General features: G+C 37.9%; 1 protein-coding gene across 7 annotated transcripts in view; it reads left to right on the top strand.

Moving 5' to 3' along the window:
- slc36a1 (solute carrier family 36 member 1) overlaps positions 1–20907 on the top strand; it is a 61696-nt gene extending 40789 nt beyond the window's left edge. For 2 of the 7 annotated variants that reach the window (XM_020527207.2, XM_048603791.1), the window contains exon 10: positions 17318–20907. In XM_020527207.2, the coding sequence (XP_020382796.2) occupies positions 17318–17586 (269 nt within the window). In that variant the 3' untranslated portion in view covers positions 17587–20907. Of the gene's footprint in view, positions 1–5127; positions 5290–5793; positions 5807–11113; positions 11321–17317 lie in introns of those variants that run through there. The other 5 variants (XM_048603793.1, XM_048603792.1, XR_002260278.2 and 2 more) reach the window with 4 other exon arrangements.
- The last annotated feature ends 392 nt before the right edge of the window (positions 20908–21299 follow it).

Genomic DNA, 21299 nt, shown 5'->3' with positions numbered 1-21299 from the left:
AGGTGGGTGGGAGGAGGAGTTGCAGGAAGGTGGGTGGGAGGAGGAGTCTAGACCTAATGCCTATTTTATGACTTCTGTTACATGATCACATAACTGGTTAAAGCTAGTTCGACCCTGGTGGATGTCCTAGTGATTTGAGAGGCAAGCGTATGCTAGTGCCTAAGATACACCTGTATATTAGTCTGGGTTCAAACGCTACAGCACTGTGAAGGTCATAATTGAAGCCACGCCTACTAATCACCCCTGGGTTGAAGGTAAGGACACTTGCTCTGAGTGCTGAAAGCAAGCAAGGCAGTCAAAAGGAAACGAGTCAAAAGAATCTTCACTAAACTACACAGCCAAGAATCTTTAAATCAACTGTTCAACTATCAACAAATAAAGAGCAAGTCATTTAGTTCTGTGTTGAGGAATTTCTTTTCTCAAAGCATAGTGAATCTTTGGAATTCTCTACTCTGAGGCTGTGGAAGGTTAGTCATTGAGTGTGTTCAAGATACGTAAATTTCTACATTCTAGTGATGTGAAGTGATATGGGGATATTGCAGGAAAATGGCATCCATGTAGATGATCAACCATTTTAGAATGGCATAGTAGACTCCAAGGCCTGAATGACCCACTCCTCCTCCCACGTTCTTAAGTAGATGCAAATGATGTGGATGCGTTTAAGGGGAGATTAAACTGGTGTGAGAGGGATAAAGAAATAGAGATGAAGTAAATTGGTAAGCTTATGTGTAGCTTGAACATTGGCATACAGCTAGAGTGGTACGGTGCTGAGATTTTTTGATGTAATTACACTGTGATACATCAGCTGTAGCCATGATACATGTTGTACCTATTACTGCTAACTTCTGAATATCTTGTGGTTCAATGGTAATGTACATCTTTTGGGGCAGCAAGCTCCATGTTCACATTCTCAACACAACCAGGACTTGTTGGCCATCGAAGGAATATTTTCGAGATGTGGTTCAACAGGCTGATAAGCCTGCAAATGTTTCTGCCATTTCCCCAGAAAGAAAAAAGTGTGTGGGAAGATATATTGAGAAGGAAGCATTAAATCTGGAACTGCTTCCTTGAGGCATGCAACATGAACTGTTTGAGACAGAGAACTGTCACTAGGAGTGATGATAATGTTGACTGTAGCTTTCCCTGTTTTATGTTAGTAAATATTCATGACTTCCATTCAGTGGATGAACCCTTGAATGTAATGGAATTGGCTAGTACTATGCAAAGCAAAATTGCTGCCTTGTGGGATGGTGTTTTTTTTTAGTTAAAAACTGTGTGAATTGACAAAAGTAGCATTTTGCCCTTCAAATCTGTTGTATCTTTTGATAAGATCATGGTTGATTTGTTTGTTTTTGAATTCCACATTCTCAGCTTGTATTTTCTAAGTGTTCAGCAATAACCACCTTTTAATGATGGAATCTGACGTATTTCCCACAGAAGATGTCCAGCAAACTGGTCTATAGTTTCCTGCTTTGTTGTCTTCTCTCCTTGAATGGAGGAGTTATGTTTGCTAATGGACCCATTCCAGAATCTAGAAAGTGTTTTGGAAAATTTATACATGCATTTGTTATCTCATTAGCCACAGATGTAAATCAGTAGGCTGAAGTTAATCAAGTTAACCTGGAGACTTGTCAGCCTGTAGCTGCTTTTAAACTGCTCGGTGCTGTGTTCCTAGTAATAATAATTTCACCAAGTTGCTCATTTCCTTCTACCTTCTAATTCTGTACTATTATTGGAGTTTTTTATATCCTCCACAATGAAGACAGAAGCAAATATTTGTTCATTTCATCTGGCATTTCCTTATCTGCTGTTATCTCTCCCTGGAGGACCAGTGTACTCTTTGCTTCCTGTTTTACCTTCGTAATCCGTTTGAAAACTTTTGTTACCTGTTATGTTTCTACCTGGTTTCCTGTCATATTCTAATTAATTTCTCCTGACTGATTCGCTGTTGTTCTTTTATATTCTATTCAATTGTCTGGCCTGTCACTTGTCTTTGCGCCATTACACACTTTCACTTAAAATTGACACTTTTTTTTTAGAACTTTTCTTTATGGTACTTATTTCAAACATACTGAAATATAAATCAATGACGGACATCTAAGGAGATATGTTGATCTGTCCCCTAGCTTAGTATCCCAGTTCATTTCAGCTCACATAGTTGTCCTTATTCAAGTTTCAAATACTAGTCTTACACCCACTCTTCATCTTCAATCTGCATGCAAAATTGAATAATATCTCCACTTATACCTACAGATACCTTTTGCTTTCAAATCATTCATTAATTCTGTCACCCTAAACAATACCAAGTCTAGTATAACCTGTTCTCTACTTATAGAATGTTTTGCTATAAGAAACTATCTTCAAAGCAATTTGCCCACTAACCTCTTGTCCACTGTATGGTCCTCTGATGCCTGTATGTGGCAGGTTCTTCCTGAAGTTCAGTTTGATTTGATTTATTTATATCTTGTTACAAACCTACAGTGAAAACTTGTATAGTGTTGCCACTCTCTGGTGCCATCTTAAAATGCAAAAATAAACCAAAACATAGAATATAAAGGCAGAAAAATGAAGAAGTAAAGAAAGTATCCAACTTTGCAGTCCATTGTGTTAAGCGCTCCACCATGGGCAATGGGCCTAGTGGCTAACTGCGAGTCCCCTTTGCCATGTTGCTGCCATTAGAACGAAAGTTGTCATTCTTCAATGCCATCTCTCCTCCACCAAATCCCTTGCCATTGAGTTGTAGCTGGACTTCACCAATTCTGCCGGGTACTGAACTGGCCCAAACTTGACTGTTCCGTCACGAGTACACTTCAGACCCACTTCGATGCTGCTGATGTCGCTGGGCCCAAACTTCCCCGTCACCTCCATGAATCTGTGTTGGAAGCAGACTTATCATGCATCAGCACACTGATCAGCATACAGAGCTTCCCAGAGGCTCTGTAGTTTGTGGAAATGTTGCTTGAAAGCATTTTGAACTCCTCATCCAGGCTATCATTGTCAATCTCAGTTTATATGTAGGCAAGGGAATGCACATTGAGTGGAAGGACCTTAGAAGGTACAGAGGATCAGAGGGTACTTGGTGTACAAGTTCATAGATCCTTGAAGGCAGCAAGACAGGTAGATAAGTGCCCTTTTCAACTATCTTGACTTTATTAGTCATGAAATTGAATACAAGAGCAAAGTGGTTACAATGGAGCTAAAGATCATGTTAGCTGGGCCATAGCTGGCGTACTGTTTGCAGTTCTGATCTCGGCTGGAGCAGTTCATTGATGACGAGAGCCTAGATAGGCTGGGGTTGTTTTCTTTAGAGTAGAGAAAGTTGAGGGAGGAACCTGGTTGAGGTGAACAAAGTTTTTTAAAATAGGGTATAGATCAGGAAAATCTCTCGCTGTTTGTTTAAGGTCAGAATGCAAGGTGCACAGTTTTAAGGTTAGGGGCAGGAGATTTACTGAATTTGGGAAAGATTTTTTTTCGACATAGAGGGTGATAGATAACTGGTACTCACTGCCTAAAAGGTGGGAATGCCCATAATATTTTTAAAAATTAAGCAAGTACTTAAAATGTCGTAGACTACAAGTCTAAGGGCTAGGTGCTGGAAAATGAGATCAGAATAAATAGATGTTTGACCAGTGCAGACAATATGGGCTGAAGGGCTTCGTTATGGACTCGTGCTGTGCTAATCCAGGTGGTATTAGACTAGCCTATCCTAAGAGAGGTGTGACAGCCTTCTGAAACAGTGTTCGGGTATCTCTCCCTTCTTGGGAGCATTGCTGTGACTTCAACTCAGCCTTCAATTCAGTAACTGTGTTGGAGTTCTGTTAGCTTTAGACATTTGCTGCAGATGTATTTCCTTAGATCGTAGATTTTGGGTCCTGAAAATCCCACATTTCACAGATCCAGCACAATGCCTGTCTCACCATTGTCTGTCTGCCAATTTGTTAAATGTAATTTGTTAATCTATTCAGTTGCTCAAAACTGTTGGAGCAAATTTCTGCAGATGCCGGAATCTCTGTTGGAAATCACGGTAAGTCAGGTGGCATTCGTATGAAGAGAACCAGCTAACGGTTAGAATCTAGGAAGAGTCATCTCAACTCAAAACAACATTAGCTTGCTTTCTGTCTACGGATGCTGCCTGACACGCTGTGATTTCCAGCATTTTTTCCATAAAACTGCTATTCTTTACCACTAGTTTGCATTTATTAAGTGTTGGTACCATGTGCAACTGCAAATTGAAATATTCCTTTATTAAATATGTAACTGTTTTAGGAATCTATATTTGTTTTACTGCTTTTTATTTATAAACCTTCCTGACTTGACTATTTTAAACAACCTACATCCATCGTCCCTTTACACCGAGCACTTTACAACCTGTCAGTTTATTAGACACTTCTGATTGAAGTGAAGAATGGATTTATTAGCAGTAGATGCCAGATGCTATACTATTAACTTTGAGCAGTTTGAAGTGCCTAGTTTCTTGATACTTTTTAAGATTGACTTGAAGTTGATGTCCTTTTCTGTGATTGGGCACTGTTTTAAAACATAATGAATTCATTTGCATAGTGTGATTTTTTAATTGTTTATTAATCCTTCATCTTATTGCTATTTTTGACATCAAGATAGTGAAATGTTAGTCTCATACACTAACACAATGTACTTCAAATTAAAATTTTAGATTATATAAAATTAGTATAGCTGTTCAAAAGTTTGCTTTTAAAACCATCTATCAGCAGCTGAAAAATAAATGGAGAGGAACTCCATCATTGAGCTACTTCATGGTGTAATGGTAATGTCGGAGGCCCAGACTAATGTTCTGGGGCCGTGCATTAGAATCTCATCATGACAGATGGTGAAATTTGATTTCAGTAAAAGCTAGCCTAAAGGAGACCATGTAACCACTGTTGATCGTTGAAAACCCCATCTTGTTCACTAATGTCCTACAGGGAGTGAAATTTGCCATCCTTGCATGGTCTGGCCTACACAGGACTCCAGATCCCACAGCAATGTGGTTGACTCTTAGGGATGGGAAATAACTGTTGGCCTAGCCAGCAATGCCCACATCCCATGTTTTTAAAAAAATTGATGTAATTATTTGCATAGTGGTATTTATAATTTATGGTTCTTTTGCAGAACTGATTTACATCATATATGGAACACCTGCAAAAGTTTGGCGTTTTAGTTTAACATCTAGGTCAGGCAGCAAATCGAGCTAATAGGAAAAGAAGCATTGAAGATTATATACAAGTGTCTAAGTTACCATGAGGCTGTTAAGATGGGATACTTAGATTGGAGGTAAGAAAAATGGATCCATGTAGAAAATTCCTTTTGGAGGTGTAGTATCTTACCTAATAGTAAGTGCTCATTAGATGTAATCTTGTGACAGTCCACGTTTTGCACTGATGCAAAAAAGGTGCCGCATAAAGGTGGCCAAGTTTGCTTTTGGCATTTTTTTCTAAGGACATCTTGAAGGTACTTTTGGACTGCTTATCTACAATAAGCCATGTTTTAAATCTCACAAGTGCAAAAGAAATGCACAGGAGTTACATTTGTTACATTAATAAAGTGCTTCACACTATTTGTTCATGGTTTCCTGGTACACATGTATTGGAGTGCACTATTAATTGTTCTTGTCAGAATGTAATCTCCAGGATTATTGGAATCGAGTTCTTTTAATTTAACTGCACTCATTTTTTATTTAACAGGGCAGTTAGTCTTTGCAGGTTTTCACTATATCTTTGACTTCACTCTAAAGTGATGGCTCTAATTTTTTATTCTTGCCTTTGTGTTGTGTTCTAGCTTATTTTAGCCTCCTTGACCTGCACCGACTCAAATTACGATCACATTTAAAACCTATGCACCAGAATACAGATCAGTGTGAGCTAGATTTGATTCAGAAAAGGTAAAAGTCCCTATCCCTAAACTCCTATAGATCATTGAGCTACTTTTTAAAAATAAGTTTGTTTTTAGACATTCATCATGAAAGCTTATTAAGCTCTAAAGCAGATTAGGAGAATGTCCAGGATGTTTCAGAGTTTGACTTTTATGTAAGAAATTTGAAAAACAGAACAGAAGGAGAAAGGTATGAATGTTAGTCAAACAATAGAGTACCTTGGAATTGTGTAGAACTGGAAAATTAAATTTTGAAACTGAGCCAGAAGCAAACTCTCAGCTTCCCCTAACTCTGGGCTTATGAAATAAGTGTATGGAATGTAGTGTCACTGCTTTTGGTTTATATGACCAACCTGCTGAGGAAGTTGGCTATTTAGAACTGAAACTAATCTCACATATTTATTAAAATTTATTCATTTGCAGGATTTACCCTTGAACTAAGCTGCTTGCTAAGTCATTAGAGGGCAGTTGAGTTTGCCACATAGCTAGGGTCTGCAGTTGTACATAGGCCAGACCAGGATGGCAGATTTCCTTCCATGAAAGACATTAGTGTGAACCAGGTGGGTTTTATGACAGTCAGTCATGGTCACCATTACTCAGGCTAGCTTTCAATTGATATTAATCGAATTAAAATTCAACCAGTTGCATTGTGGATTTGAAACTGCATCCCAGGTCATTGGTCTAGGTCTCTGGATTAATAGTCCAGTGACATTACCACTGTGCCAACATGGTTCATCACTGTTTCTGCAATTGTTGTTTTCTACCATCATGAACAATATAATGTATTTATTTAATATTGTCATCTCCGGACTCTCTTATAATTTCTCCTTTCTAACTCTTAAGATCCAAAGTTTAATTTTACCAATCCCTTCCTTATTAATAACTATAGAAACTTTTACAACCTGTATCTCTCATTCCCTTTTTTTTCCCTTGTTTTTTTTTTAAATTCATTCATTCACAGGATGAGGGCATTGCTGGCTAGGCCCAGCATTTATTACCCATTCCTAATTGGCCATAGTGCAGTTAAGAGTCAACCACATTGTGGGTCTGGAGTCATATGTAGGCCAGACCAGGTGAGGATGGCAATTTCCTTCCCTGAATGACATTAGTGGGCCATGATTAGGTTATCCTTTTGAGTTCTAAAGTCCTCCCATTTTTCAGGCCAATTGTACTTTTTGGCAGCATTAAGTCGCTTCCTTCAATTTAATGCTGTCTTTAACTGGATAAAAAAGAACACTAGATGCTAAAAATCGGAAATGAAAAATCAATGATGGAAGTTTTCAGTTTAGGTAGCATCAGTGGTTTAAGAGTTCATGTTTCAGGCCCATGAGCTTTCAGCGAAACCAGGAAGTGTTAGAGTTGTAATAGGTTTTAAAAAGAGGAAGAAGCAAAATTTAAGGTCTGTGATAGTTTATAATTTAGTATTATATAATGACAGATTAAATAAAAGTGACTTTGCACCATAAACTCACTTGCCAAATCACTTGGTGTTATAGCAGACCAGGCCACCAAATTCGTTCTGATCTTTCTAGCTACCAGTAACTTTAATACGGTTGAGAAAATGAGATCTCACGTACTTAACATGAGAATAAAGCTACCAGATTCCATGGTTTTCAACAAACCAAAAGTAACTTTACTCAGAACGGTAATATAATGTAGAATTCATCTATAACTTTTTTTTTATTCTAGCATCCAAAGTTAACCTGGTGTAATTATGAGTAACAGACTGGTCAAACATCCCACATACCAGAATTTTCTTCTGGTAATCCTGTACAATTTTTGAGGTTTTCTGTTGCCTAAGCTATCTTTCTTTGGAGTGGAGAAATAAAAATTGTCTTGGAGCCAGTTTGTTTACAAAAACATGTCCTGTTTGATGGGTGTATAGAATTAATACTGGAACTTAGGGTTTTTGGTTGGTATGAAAAGTTATTAATGTCTCACGCCACACAAAATTTTTAAAAATGTATTCAGCATATAGGAATAGAAAACAATTTAGCCCCTCTTGCCTGTTCTATCATTTAACAAGATCATGGCTGATTTGTGGCCTAACTCCATTTACCAGCCTTCAGCCCATGTCCTCAGTACCTTTTACTTGACAAAAATAACTGATCCTGCATCTGCTGCCATTCATGGAAGACAGTCCCAAACATCCACCACCCTTTGTGTGTAGAAATGTTTCCTAACATCTCTACTTAATGATCTGGCCCTAATTCTCAGACTATGCACTCTACTTCTAGGATCCCCAACAAAAAGAGAAGTAGTTTCTCTTTATTTATCTGGTCTTTTGCTGACTTTGATCCGATCACCCCTTAACCTTCTAAAATTCTAAAGAAAGCAGATCTAATTTGTATGAGAGATAGTGGGAACTGCCGATGCTGGAGAATCTGAGATAACAAGGTGTAGGGCTGGATGAACACAGCAGGCCAAGCAGCATCAGAGGAGCAGGAAAGCTGGCGTTTCGGGTCTGGACCCTTCTTCCGACCCATCTTCATTTTTCTGAAGAAGGGTCCAGACCCAAAACATCAGCTTTCCTGCTCCTCTGATGCTGCTTGACCTGCTGTGTTCATCCAGCTCTACACCTTGTTATCTCTAATTTGTATGATCTGTCCTCCTAATTTAACCCCTGAAGTCCAGGTGTCATACTTGTAAACTTGTGTTGTACTCCCTCCGAAGCCAAGATATCCTTCCTAAGGTGTGATGCCCAGATGTGCTCTCAGTACTCCAAGTGAGTCTAAGCAGGGTTTTGTATAACTGCAGTATAACATCTGTATCCTTCTACTCCAGTCCTCTAGATGTAAAGGCCAGCATTCCAGTAGCTTTCTTGATTACTCTCTAGACCTGTTTTAGATTTTAAACGTCTATGCACCTGAACCCTCCAGTCTGTTTGAACAATTACTAAATTTAACTTCATTCTAATTGGAAAGTACCTGGACCTCTCCTTCTTTGGTCCAAAATGGATAACCTCACGCTTGCTTACATTCAAACCAATTTTCCTGCCATGTCAGTAATTTGCCCTCCATTCCAGGGGCTTCTACCTTAGTTAGCAGTCTTTCATGCAGAATGCTATTAAATGCCTTCTGGAAGCCCATATAAACAACATCCATAGACATACTCCTGTTTACCACCTTAGTCACCTCTTTGAAAAATTCGGTGGGGTTTGTCAGGCCTGACCTATCTGTCATGGTATTCATATCCATGCTAACTTACCCCCGATTACCTGAAAATTTTCGAGGTGTTCATTTGCACCGTCCTTGACTATAGGCTCCAACAATTTCCCCACCATAGATGTTAGTCCAGTTGGTCTGTAATTACCTGGTTTTCACCTTTTCCCTCTTCGTAAAAAATGGAGTGACATGAGCAATTCTTCAATCCAATGGGATAACTCCAGTATATAGGAAACTCTATACAGGCACTAACTATTTTTCAATGTGAACCTCCACATCCTTGAACATCCTTGGATGGAAATGATGGACTGTCAGGTCCTGGGAATTTGACACTCTCCTTAATGCCACTAATTTTCTTACATTAATTTTATTTAGGCCCTTTCCCTAATCCAGTATAAATTTGCTCAGGATTTTCAGCAACCTGTCCTCCTTTTCTTCTGTAAATACTGAGGCAAAGTAATTATACAATATGTCTGCTATTTGCCTGTAGTTTTTGACCGTAACCGCACTTTTCAGTCTTCTAGGCCCGAAACGTCAGCCTTCCTGCTCCTCTGATGCTGCTTGGCCTGCTGTGTTCATCCAGCTCTGCACCTTGTTATCTCTTGCTCCTGATCACCCACTTTCCCTTTGCGTAACTCCAAATTTCTTCTCATTGATTTGTTTTTTGTGTTGCCTGCAATATTTAGTTATTAATTGAAACATCTTTATCTATGAGGCTTGCTGGCCGCATAAGATTTGCATGAGGTACTGACTAGTTTGGAAGTTACGAGATGTGTATGAATTCCAGTTTATTATTTGCTGGAAACCTATGTTTCACATTGTGAAATCAAAATGTGAAGGGTAATTTGCTACATCAAAATGTGAAGGGTAATTTGCTACATTATAATTGAGATATAATAAAACTGCTCAATTGGGCCACTTGGGGGAGAAGTTTATTGATGCTATAGATAAATTTTCTTCAGCACTAGAAAAAAGTGTCATTTCTCAGAACAAAATATTTAAAATATATGAAACAAACATAATGTGAGCCACCGTATTGTAGTTGTAGAAACATAAAATTTGTCATTCATTCCACATGGTCTTGCATCTGCAAGCCTAAAGAAGAATGAGTGCAAATATAGAAAATAGGAGCAGAAGTAGGCCATTCAGCACTTCGAACCTGCTCCTCCACTGATTATAGTGATTGATCATTCAACTCAGTTCCTACTTTCATCCCATACCCTTTGATCCCTATAGCTCTAAGAACTATATCTAACACTTCGTTGAAAACATTCAATGATTTGGCCTCAACCATTTTCTGTGGCATTCCACAGGCTCACCATTCTGTGTGTGAAGACATCTCTCCTCGCCTCAATCCTGAATAGCTCACCACATATCCTTAGATATGTACTCCCCAGTTATCCTTCCTGTATTTACCCTTTCTAGTCCTGTTAGTGTTATAAGTTTCTATCACAACCCCTTCATTCTTCTAAACTCCAGCAGATGTAGTCCAAACCAATCTAGTCTCTGGATTCCACTACTTTACAGAAGGCAAGCTTTTAATTTATTCACATACCAAATGTTCTTGTTACTTTGGAAATCATCTCGTGTTTGGGAATAGAGAAATGAAAAAATTGAACTTCTAGGAACCAACAACATCACATAGTGCTGAAACACTGGATGAACATTCTGTATCCCACATATAGATTGACTTAACTGTGGCTTCATTTCCTGGTCATGATAATCTGATAGCCTCTTTCTTGATTCTTCTAACCGAACCTAGGCAATTTACATAATCCTTAAATGAAAGCAAAATACTGCAGATGATGGAAATCCAAAACAAATGTAGAAAATGCTGGAGAAACTGCAGGAGGTCTGGAAGAGATATACTGGACATGAAACATTAATATACTTCAGTCTTTACGGATGCTCTCAACTGCTCAGTTTCTCCAGCATTTTGTTTGTTTCACGTAGCTTTTCCAGGGTTTTTAACTAAACGTTACTGATCTGGAACTTCTAATTTAACCTGTTACACCAAGGTAATTTACTTCTAATAATTGTAACCTAACTTCTCTCTTTCTCAGGAGCAACTGCTTTACACAACCAGCTTCAGTGAAGAACCTTGTAGAACTGCCCAAAGGAAACTGAAAGGCTGTTTTCCAAACTATTGGTATTTCCTCCAAGCCCTCCCAAAAATTCCAGAATCTTCTATCTAAAAGCTTAATGCACTGTGCTCTACTCAGTTCATTCTTGAACTCTCCCATTGTAAATAAATTCCAATTTCTTTCAAAGCCCACTCTTGGATTACTTTTAAAATACATTACTGTGGCTACAGGAATACTGACAAATTAATTGTTAAACACAAAACCTATATGCCATTAGTTCAAAGTCCAAACCAAAAAATATTAAAATATATGCAAATCATACTTTAATATCACAATAGTTTGACAGATTCTTACTGACTTTGTTGAATTTAGTTTTTAATCAGGTTAGTCATTAATGTTGTGTTTGAGGGTAGAGAAATACGGTTACTAAAATCCAAAGTATTTTTTATTGGCAGAGACAACTTTAGGGCTGTGAAGATTTTTTTTTGGTGTGGGAATGCCTTTGTCACCAAGTATACCTCCTATATCGTTTAGAACTCTACAATTATATTTAAACATCGCTAATTTCACATCTTAAATAGACAGTGCTGTATATTACAATATTAATGAAAATGCTGAGCAATCAATTGAGAGTAGTCTCTGTATTTCAACATGATGTCCCTTTAACTTTAACTTTTTAAATTGCCGTACATGTATTATATAACAGGAGAATTGTATGCAATAGTTGTCAATGCTACATGGCTATTAATGCAACTAAGAAGGAATATTGATACAGAGTATTAATGATGTCAATCTGAAACAAAAACACAAATTGCCAGAGAAACTGAGGTTTGGCAACATCAGTGAAAGTGGAGTTAACTTTTTTTTGAGTCCAGTGACCCATCTTCAGAACTAAGTTTAAATCATATCTGACTGATGTGTTTCACAAAGTAGTGAGATAAGACCAAGATTCATGGCTGTTGTTAGTGGTATAATTTTATTTTTAATGTCCCCAACCTATTTATGTATGTTATCAGTGCAGACCTTTAGCAAATAAAAACAAGTTGCGAGCAATACTCTGGTCAGACAGCATATTTGAAGAAAGTCAACATTCGAATGTTAGCTTACTGATGAAGTTCATTAACCTTTTATTGGATGGTTTAAACCATGTTAACAAGCCATTTAATCTTCAATCTAACCCAAGAGTCTTCTGAATGTATTGCAGAACTGTGATTCTGTATACAGAATACATCAAGTTCTGTTATAATTTATATGCATATTCTCACTTTCTCTCATTTTGGTTCTTGCACATTCCTATTGAGGTCAGTTTTCATAGCTGCTTATTGCTTGTATGCGATTAACAACTCTACTCTATCCTTAGCAGTGCTTGGATCTACACTGGTACAAATAGGTATGGAAGACGAGGCAGTGTAGTTCCGCCCTGGGTAAACAGTTTAGTCAGACATTTTCAGAATCCAGATGCCGTATTTCTCTTGCCCTGTCTAACCAATTATATTTTACAGCATTATGTGATTATATAGGTTAAAATGTAACTTGGGAGGACTGGAGAATTACATTTTTTTTCTTTTAGTTACATCAGTGAATAAACTTCTTTCTTAACAAGCTCCATCGTGGAGAAAACCAAACCTGCATTTACATAATGCCTTTCATGTCTTCAGAATGTCCCAAATCACTTCACTACTAATGCAGTATTTTTGAAGCATAGTTAACATGACTGCCAGTTTGCACATCGTAAGCACCCACAGACTGCAATGCGATACTTACCAGATAATCTATTTCTAATTGTGATTGTGTGAATAAATGGTAGTTGTAAAACCCAGAGAAAATGCTTCTATTGTTCATTGAAGAGTGTCATGGGATCTTTTACGTCCAATTATGCTGAATCCACAACTTTCTGCCCCTGGCATAAGTGCCACCAACTGGAGCACAGTGTTAATAATACCTCTCTTACATGCTTACCTATAAAAGCACAAGTAGGCCATTCAACCTATTGTGTCTACCCCTCTAGTCAGTGAGATCATGACTGATCTGATAACCCTCAACTCTACTTTCCTGCCTTTACCTATAATCTTTAATTCCCTTACTGCTTACAAATCTGTCTATCTCAGCCTTGGGTATACTTAATAACCCAGCCTCTACAGACCGGTGTAAAGAATTCTGCAGATTCATTACTATCCCAGAGAAGACATTCCTCCTCGTCTCTGTCCTAAATATACAATGCCTTATTCTGACTCTCTGACAAGGGGAAACAAATTTTCCACATCTAATCTGACAGCCCTCTAAGAGTCTTGTGTATTTCAATAAGATTGCCACTCATTCTTTTATATTCCAACAAGTACTTGATCTCTCCTCCTCAGACAGTTCCTCTATACTTGGTATTGCCTAGTGAACCTGCTCTGGACTGCTTCCAATGCTAGTTTATCTTACTGTTCACCGTATTCCAGTTGTTCACAAGGGCTAGTGCCTCATAAGTATTAAGAAAACCTCCCTACTTTTATATTTCCATGTTCTTTTGAAATAAAGGCCTTCCCGATTACCCACTGAACTTGGATGCTAGCTTTTTGTAATTCTTCTACCTGGTTAGTAATTTAGTTCCTGTTGCTGAATTCACAATTTCAGCTGGGAAACCTTTTGCCTTTTATCAAATAGGCCAGAATCAATCTGAATGTTCTCATACTGTCCCATGTTCACCCAACTGGAATGGGAATCAAACTCTCCACTTTTGGTGCCGATCTGGAGCATACTGGGTATCCAGCTAACTGACTCACCAGGGGATGCTATAGGCCCAGTGGTAATATTGCTAGGCTATTAATTCTGAGACCTGGGTAATGTTCTGGGAGCCAGAGTTGGAATCCTGTCATGGCAGATGGTGGGATTTGATTTCAATTGTTAAAATCATCAAATTAAGAGTGTAATAATGACCATTGTAGATTGGTGGGGAAAACCTATCTGGTTCACTAATGTCCCTCAGGAAGGAAACCTGGTCTGGCCAACACGTGACTCCAGGCCCATAGCAATGTGGTTGACTCTTAATTAGAGATGGGCAATAAATGCTGACCTAGCCAGTGATACTCAAAAAGTTTATTTTTAAGTGTAATTAGGTATATTAACCTGTCAGCCTTGCTGACCCTTTGACAGGAGTGGAGACACAGGCTGGGCAAAAGTCTTGCTTCCATGCAGTGGCATTGTACTGCAGGTTACACCTTTCCCAACTCTACCCACCCCCCAACCACCACCAACGCACTCCCCATGCCTCATGCATCCTAACCCATGCTCCCCATACCCTCTATGCCACACTATGCCTCTCTACCCAGATGCTGAAGACCCATGATGCAACTACCAACCCCATGGCTCTTACCCTCAGTGTCAATCGTTGCATCTATACTCACCATCCTGTCCTTTTATGGACCTTTGGTTAAAACTTACACCCACCTTTGCTTATTCACCTGTCGGCAAATTTCAGTGTCTTTGTACTCGAGAGGAAAATAAAATTCTGTTAAATAAAGTTCTATCTCTATATTGCAGATTTCATTGCATTGAGCAAAACAATCTCCTTCATAAAAAAGCACATTTACTACTTTTGAATTCCTTCATCACAATAAAACCTTGTAAAAACAAACACCTCTTTCAAATGCAAAATGCACTGAAGTTTAGTCACTCCTCAAAGAGTTCAAAACCACGTAGCGAAATAGAAGGCACCATACTATAATAAAATCATAAAACATCAGGACAAGAGTAGGCCTGCTCCACCATTCAATAGGATCATGGCTGATCCAATATTCCTCATGTCCACTTTCCTGCCTTTTCCCTGTAACCCCTGATTCCCCTATTGATGAGGAGCTGTCTATCTCAGCCTTAAATATACACAAGGACTCTTTTGTGGCAAACAAATGCAAAAACTCAAAACCCTGTCAGAGAAGAAATTCCCTCTCATTTCAGTCTTACATTGGTGCCCCTAAGCTCTAGACTCTTCCTATGAGAGGAGACATTGCAGTATTTACCCTACCAAGCCCCTTAAGAATCTTTAATGTTTCAATTAGATCACCTCTCATTCCTCTAAACTCCAATGGGTAGAGTCCAAACCTTTGTTTAACCTTTGCTCCTAAGACAATCCCTCCATGCCAAGGGTCTTCCTCGTGAACTTTCTCTTAACTCTTTCCAATGAAATAATATCTCTCTTCAAATAGGGGGACCAAAACTGTTTGCAGTACTCCAGATGTGGTCTCACCAGCACCTTGCACAGTCTTGGTAGGATTTTCCAACTCTCCTACACCAACCACCTTGAAGTAAGGGGCTGCATTCCATTAGCTTTCCCAATTATCTGCTGCACCTATGTGCTAGCTTTCTGTGGCTCATGTACAAGTTCTCCCAAGTCCCTTTGTGTTTCAGCTTTTACAGTTTCCCTCCATTTAAATAATTCTCTGTTCTCTACAGATCCCTTACAAAATGAAAAATTTCACATTTTCCCACTATATACTCCTTTTGCTAACTTCTTGCTCACTTAATTAACCTGTGAATATCTCTCTGTAAACTGTACTCCTGTCTCATCTGTCTTTCTGCCTATTTTAGTGTTGGCTGCAGTACATTTGCTTCTTTCTCCAAGTCATAAATATATATTGTAAGCAGTTGTCGTCCCAGTACTGATCACTTTGGAAAACACTGGTTGCCAACCTGAAAAAGAACCCCTTATCCCAACTTGCTGTTTCCTGCTCATGAACCAATTCTCTCTCCACACCAATATACTACCTCTGACATCCTGTAGGGTGGGGGCTGTACCGAGGGTCTGTGTAGACTTGATGGACCAATTGGCCTCTGAATTTACCATGGCTATTCTACTTAGCCTGCACATCCCTGGACAATTTAGCATAGACAATCTACCTAATCTGTACATGTTTTGACTGTGAAAAGAAATTAGAGCACCCAGCAGAATCTCCCACAGAACATGGGTAGAACATGCAAATTCCACACAGACAGTCACCTAAGGCTGGGATCAAAACCCTGGCCTTGGGTGCCATGAGGTTGCAGTGCTAACCACTGTGCTGCATCGGCTGATGTCCATCTGTCCACTCTAGTTGAGACTTTCTTGAAAATCTCTGAATTAGCCAGACACAGCTTCCCTTTCATGAAGCCATGCTGATTCTGCTTGGTTACAGTATGACATTCCAAATGTACTGCTGTTACTTCCTTAATAATTGACTCCATCATTTTTCTAACAATAAATGTTAGGCCAATCAGCCTATAGTTACCCGCTTTTTCTGTCCTTCCTTTTTTGAATAGGGGTGTCATATTCAAAGTTTTCAAATCATCTAGCATTTCTCTAGAGTCCAAGGATTTTTTTGAAAAATTACAACGAATGCATCCAGTATTTCCGTTAACTACTTTTGGGATCCAACGATGCAAAATGTCAGGGCCAGGGTACTTATCTGCCTTTAACCCCGTTAGTTAATAATGGAGAATTGTGAAATTTGTATACAGCACCAATCCAGTAATGGAATGGTCAAATTTCTGGTAAATCTCTTGATTAGCTTGACAGTTCAGTAATTCAGATTTGTTTTGCAACTTTTCAGGCATTTTCTGTCAATTTTAACAATCCCTTTATCAAGATGTACTGGGATTATATCCACAGTGGTACTTTGGGAATCCAAAATAAATTTACCCAGCCTGTCTTGCGCATACCCTGTCCAGAAAACGAGGATATCAAATGGAATTGTGCAGTTTCTGGAATACTCCTGGGAAAATTGAAAATGGTATATTTGGGAGTATGTTTTCCTATTTCTGCTGTGTTTGTGGCCTTAGTCTTTCAGATAAGATATTAAACTGAGGCAGGTTCTGCAACAGTACTCGGGCCCGCAATCACTTTTCCTGCGCCTTAACAGAAGTCATGTCTCCCTGTTAAAACAATTATTTAAAATGTTCAGTTTTATTATTTGAAGAGTAGAAGTTGTTCTGCTGAAATTGTGGCTACGATCTCAAAAACAAAAAGAAGAATTTTGTAATTTACCTTGGTGGTACTAGACGGTGCCCAAATTGACTGGAATGTTTGCCCAAGTAACTAGCAAAACTTTAAGCACTTCATAGCCAAATAATTATATTAAGAGATTTTCCATAAATGAATTGAAGTTAATCGTGATGTTATTCATTTTGATTCCTTTTTCTCTGAATACATTTTTTTTGTTCTTGCAGGTGTCCTGGCTATCCTGATCCCACGTCTGGCAATTGTGATCACATTAGTTGGGTCCATTAGTAGCAGCACTCTAGCATTAATCATCCCCCCACTTCTCGAAATTGCTACCTACTATAGTGAGGGGATAAGCCGATGGAAGATTGCCAAGGACATCGTGATCAGTGTGGTGGGCTTTGTGGGATTTGTGGCTGGGACCTATGTGTCCATTGAAGAGCTGGTGTTTTATACAGTCCCCCTTACCAATATTACTGCTGGTAACCACAGATAGTTTAATTTAGTTCTGTTGTATAGTGTCCAAAGTGATTTGGATTTGTTTACTTTTTTTTTGCTTTCTCCTAAGCACTTTATTGTCTTCAATGCAGATGAATAAGTAGTAGTCTGTACAAAACTTTGTTTATACAACAGGAACATAGGTGGTTTCAAGTGAAGTGTATGTAGCTTTATTGCTTTTGTTTTATTGATGGACGATAATGTTTAGAAATTGCTTTGGTATTGATTTCTGGGTGGATCCTGTGGTGTTACAAAGTTCAGAACAGAGCAGGGAATTAAATCACTGGTGCTAGTCATTGATGGCGTACTCCAAGATTTCATTTGTAAATCTCTGTAATTAGTTTCTGTTTTTGTAGGAGTGGCTGTGTGGGAGGCATTTTTAATAACCTACTTAATTGCATGCTTTAATTTAACTTGGAAATTCATTTTTGACATTTTCAACATCTTGTTATATTTTTCAGTGCAAAAGGTGTACAAGATTTTTTCTTCTTTAATGCTCTATATCCAGTGCAACTTCTTTTATATGATTGGTAGAAAGTGCCATGAGGCAAGATTTATCTACAGTTATCAACTAAATCAGGTTCAAAAGGTATCTATTCCTAAGCTTACCTGACCTTTCTGTGTGGCATTGCATTTGTGATCAAGTTCAGGTACCTGTTGGTTTTTTAGATCAGAGGTGAATCTGATTCAAATCGTAATGGTATTGTTTCTCCATTCACCAATTCAGGCCAAATCCTGTGTCTCCATTCACAGATCCAAGATGATTTGTGTCCTTCCCCTTCCCCACTTCCTGCTGAAAGAGATAATGGAAAAGACAGCTTTCAAAAAGCTTTGCTTCAGTTTGATGAGTAGTAATGTATATTATTGTAAGATTGTGAACTCAGCCCTTTTTTACATTACAATCAAAATTAGTGATATTCATTTTATTTTTTATTTTTGAGAAATTAGATCTTATGTAGGATTTAAATGGAATGTTTTGATTATGAACACTAGTGAACTGGTGATATAATTTAATTTCTGAGACCCCTGCAAATCTATACTATACTGATAGGTGCACCAGTTTGTTGGATGTAAGGTCATTTGAAATATATTTCAATGCATTCATCTAGTTTTTAGTTTTCCTGTTTTTTTGAAAATCTAACATCAATTTGTAATTTTCATTCCAGAGACTAGAAAGTGGCTGGTGTGCTGTGTTACATAGGCAAACAGCATTATACATTTTGGAGGGGGGGTTGCTTTTTACATTAGGTGTACTATAAATGTTAATGAAAATACGTGTAAAATATGTACAGCACATGAAGTACTCAGTTTAATTTTATTTGCACCATGGACTCAACTAAAATATTTTTACTTCGGGGCAGCAGAAACAGGAATTACAGAAGAGAATCCTGTTGCGGAATAAAGTTTAAACATTGGGCTTTAACATTATCACAACAGATCAAAACAATTGAATTCGGTTAAATGGTTAGTTTTCGGCATTTTGAAAGCTGGCTTAATCTGGAGTGAATTGTATGATTATGCCACATTTCTGCCGATGGCTTCTGTTTGGTTCAGAATGCCGACGATCTGTTCAGAAACTGTTTTATGACTGATACCTAGTGATATCATTCTTTTACATTTGAGTAAGTGGTTCACATTTAGTTTCAACTTGGATAGTGACTGCTTAGATAAAATAATGCATTGAATACAATCAATTGTTTTTATATGGATAAGTGTTAAACATTTCCAAGATTGATTGGGCTCATTCTTGGGATATTTCTTTTCATAAAAAATTAAGTAATTTGCACAAGGATGAGGGATTTTAACACTAAAATTCTAACTGTTGTAATATAGCCAGTGCAATATCTGTGTTTCTAAACAAATGATTTCTTGACCAAAATAATTTGAAGAGAGGGAAAATAAGTGTTTCATTCACTTTGAATCGGCTTTCTCCCCTTCATATTTACTTTTAACTTTGTACTGTTACAGGATTTTATGGCTTCCATACTGCATTCAAATTATTTTTTCTTCCTCGAGCAAATTGTTGCAGGTCAGCAACAACATAATAACCTGCACCTTTTAACGTACTAGATTGTTCCAAGATATTCCACAGGAATGTTTTCAGACAATATTTTACAACAAATCAGAGATACTAGGGCTGATCGCCAATAAATTCAACAGAGAGTTATATTTAAATAAATGGTTATTATATTGTTGGAGATGTCAACTTGCAAAAGGTATTAAGAATTTAGAGAGGTTAAAGTGCTATAACCACCAGCATTCGAGGAGCAATGAGTTGCTTACAGATGGTTCAAATCCACCTTTGTTGGTGAGTGCAAAAGTGAATAGAACCATGTGTTCCCAGCAATTTCTGTCTCCAGCAGCCTGACTAGATTCTCAAAGAAGCAAAGCAGCAACTGTTTGTATTTAGTGATCCGTTCTTGACGGCCATTAATGGTTGAAGAATAGCTTCCAGAGAATAGTCCTGAAGGCTTTAACATAATTCATGGGTATCCATTTTGACTATTCAGGATTTATTCTACTCTTAAAAAGTGGCTATTATGTACAGCCAGCACTGTTCCATTTAGTCTTTTTTTGAAATTGGTCTGCCACTAATGCATGCAAACTTTGTTTTTAAAATACTGTAGTGGATTTCATGGGAAGTTATTTGCTGAAGTTTTAAATTGCATGATGCAACGGTTTTGTAACTTTATATTCTAGTACATTAATAGAGGTCATGATTTTAGCCACAGCTCACTATATGTGTGTAAACACAACTGTGTGGTGTGCACCTTACATTAGTTGAATTACTATTTCTGTCAATACTGAATGTTTACCGTGACAGTACAGAATTGCTGGATCAGGTTTGCACAATATTCAAAGTATTAACAGTTAATTAATAATTGTATTAATTCCTATTAAAGTCAAAATATCAGCCTGTTTTTAATATCTGTATCAATTCTAATGGCGGGACAAAGGAAGGCTGCTGTATAACAATAAATATGTTTCTTTTTCATTCCTTTCCTCTTCATTATCTGCACCCTTCCTTCCCTGACTCTTTCCTTCTATCCTTACTTGACAGTCTGTTAGACAAATATTTAGTGTAGGTTAAATAGGCAGTTCATGGATTAGAATTTGCTTGTGTTTCTGGGGATTATTTGTAATCTGCAATTCATAATGTAAACTTGTAATAGCCTTCTCAGGGTAATACACACAAATACTGGATCATCTATTGGCTTGTTTTGTTCTAAATGACTATTACTGTTGTGATTCTTTTGTATAATAAATGTGCAAATGGAAACTTGTTGCTTTTTTATGCTAATTAAAATCATACTGAGTACTTCGGACTGCTTTTGTGTTTATTGGTATCTTAGCGCATAGAAGCTTACGGCACAGAAAGGGGCCATTCTGACCATCATTGGCTGTGCCAGCCCTTGAACACACTATACTGTTTGGACAAAATTCTGGTTTTTTCTCAGTTTCATTTTACTAGTCTACTAATTAGCTGTATTTGGAATTATAAACAACTGAATTGAAATGATTCCTTGTTTCCAATATGTGATGTGTTTATCACTAATGAGGTCTTCAGGGAGGAAGTTTTCACCTTGAAAATTAGTTTTCATCGCACCGTGTCAGTTTAATTCCTCTTACTTTCATCGTTGAGAAATGCTCCTCTTCCCTATTAACCAAACAAAAACAAAAATTAATGGAAAAGAACATCAATGAGAATAA

This window comes from Rhincodon typus, chromosome 12, assembly GCF_021869965.1.
Source record: "Rhincodon typus isolate 14 chromosome 12, sRhiTyp1.1, whole genome shotgun sequence".
NCBI lineage: Eukaryota > Metazoa > Chordata > Chondrichthyes > Orectolobiformes > Rhincodontidae > Rhincodon > Rhincodon typus.
This window is presented reverse-complemented; position numbering and strand designations above follow the sequence as displayed.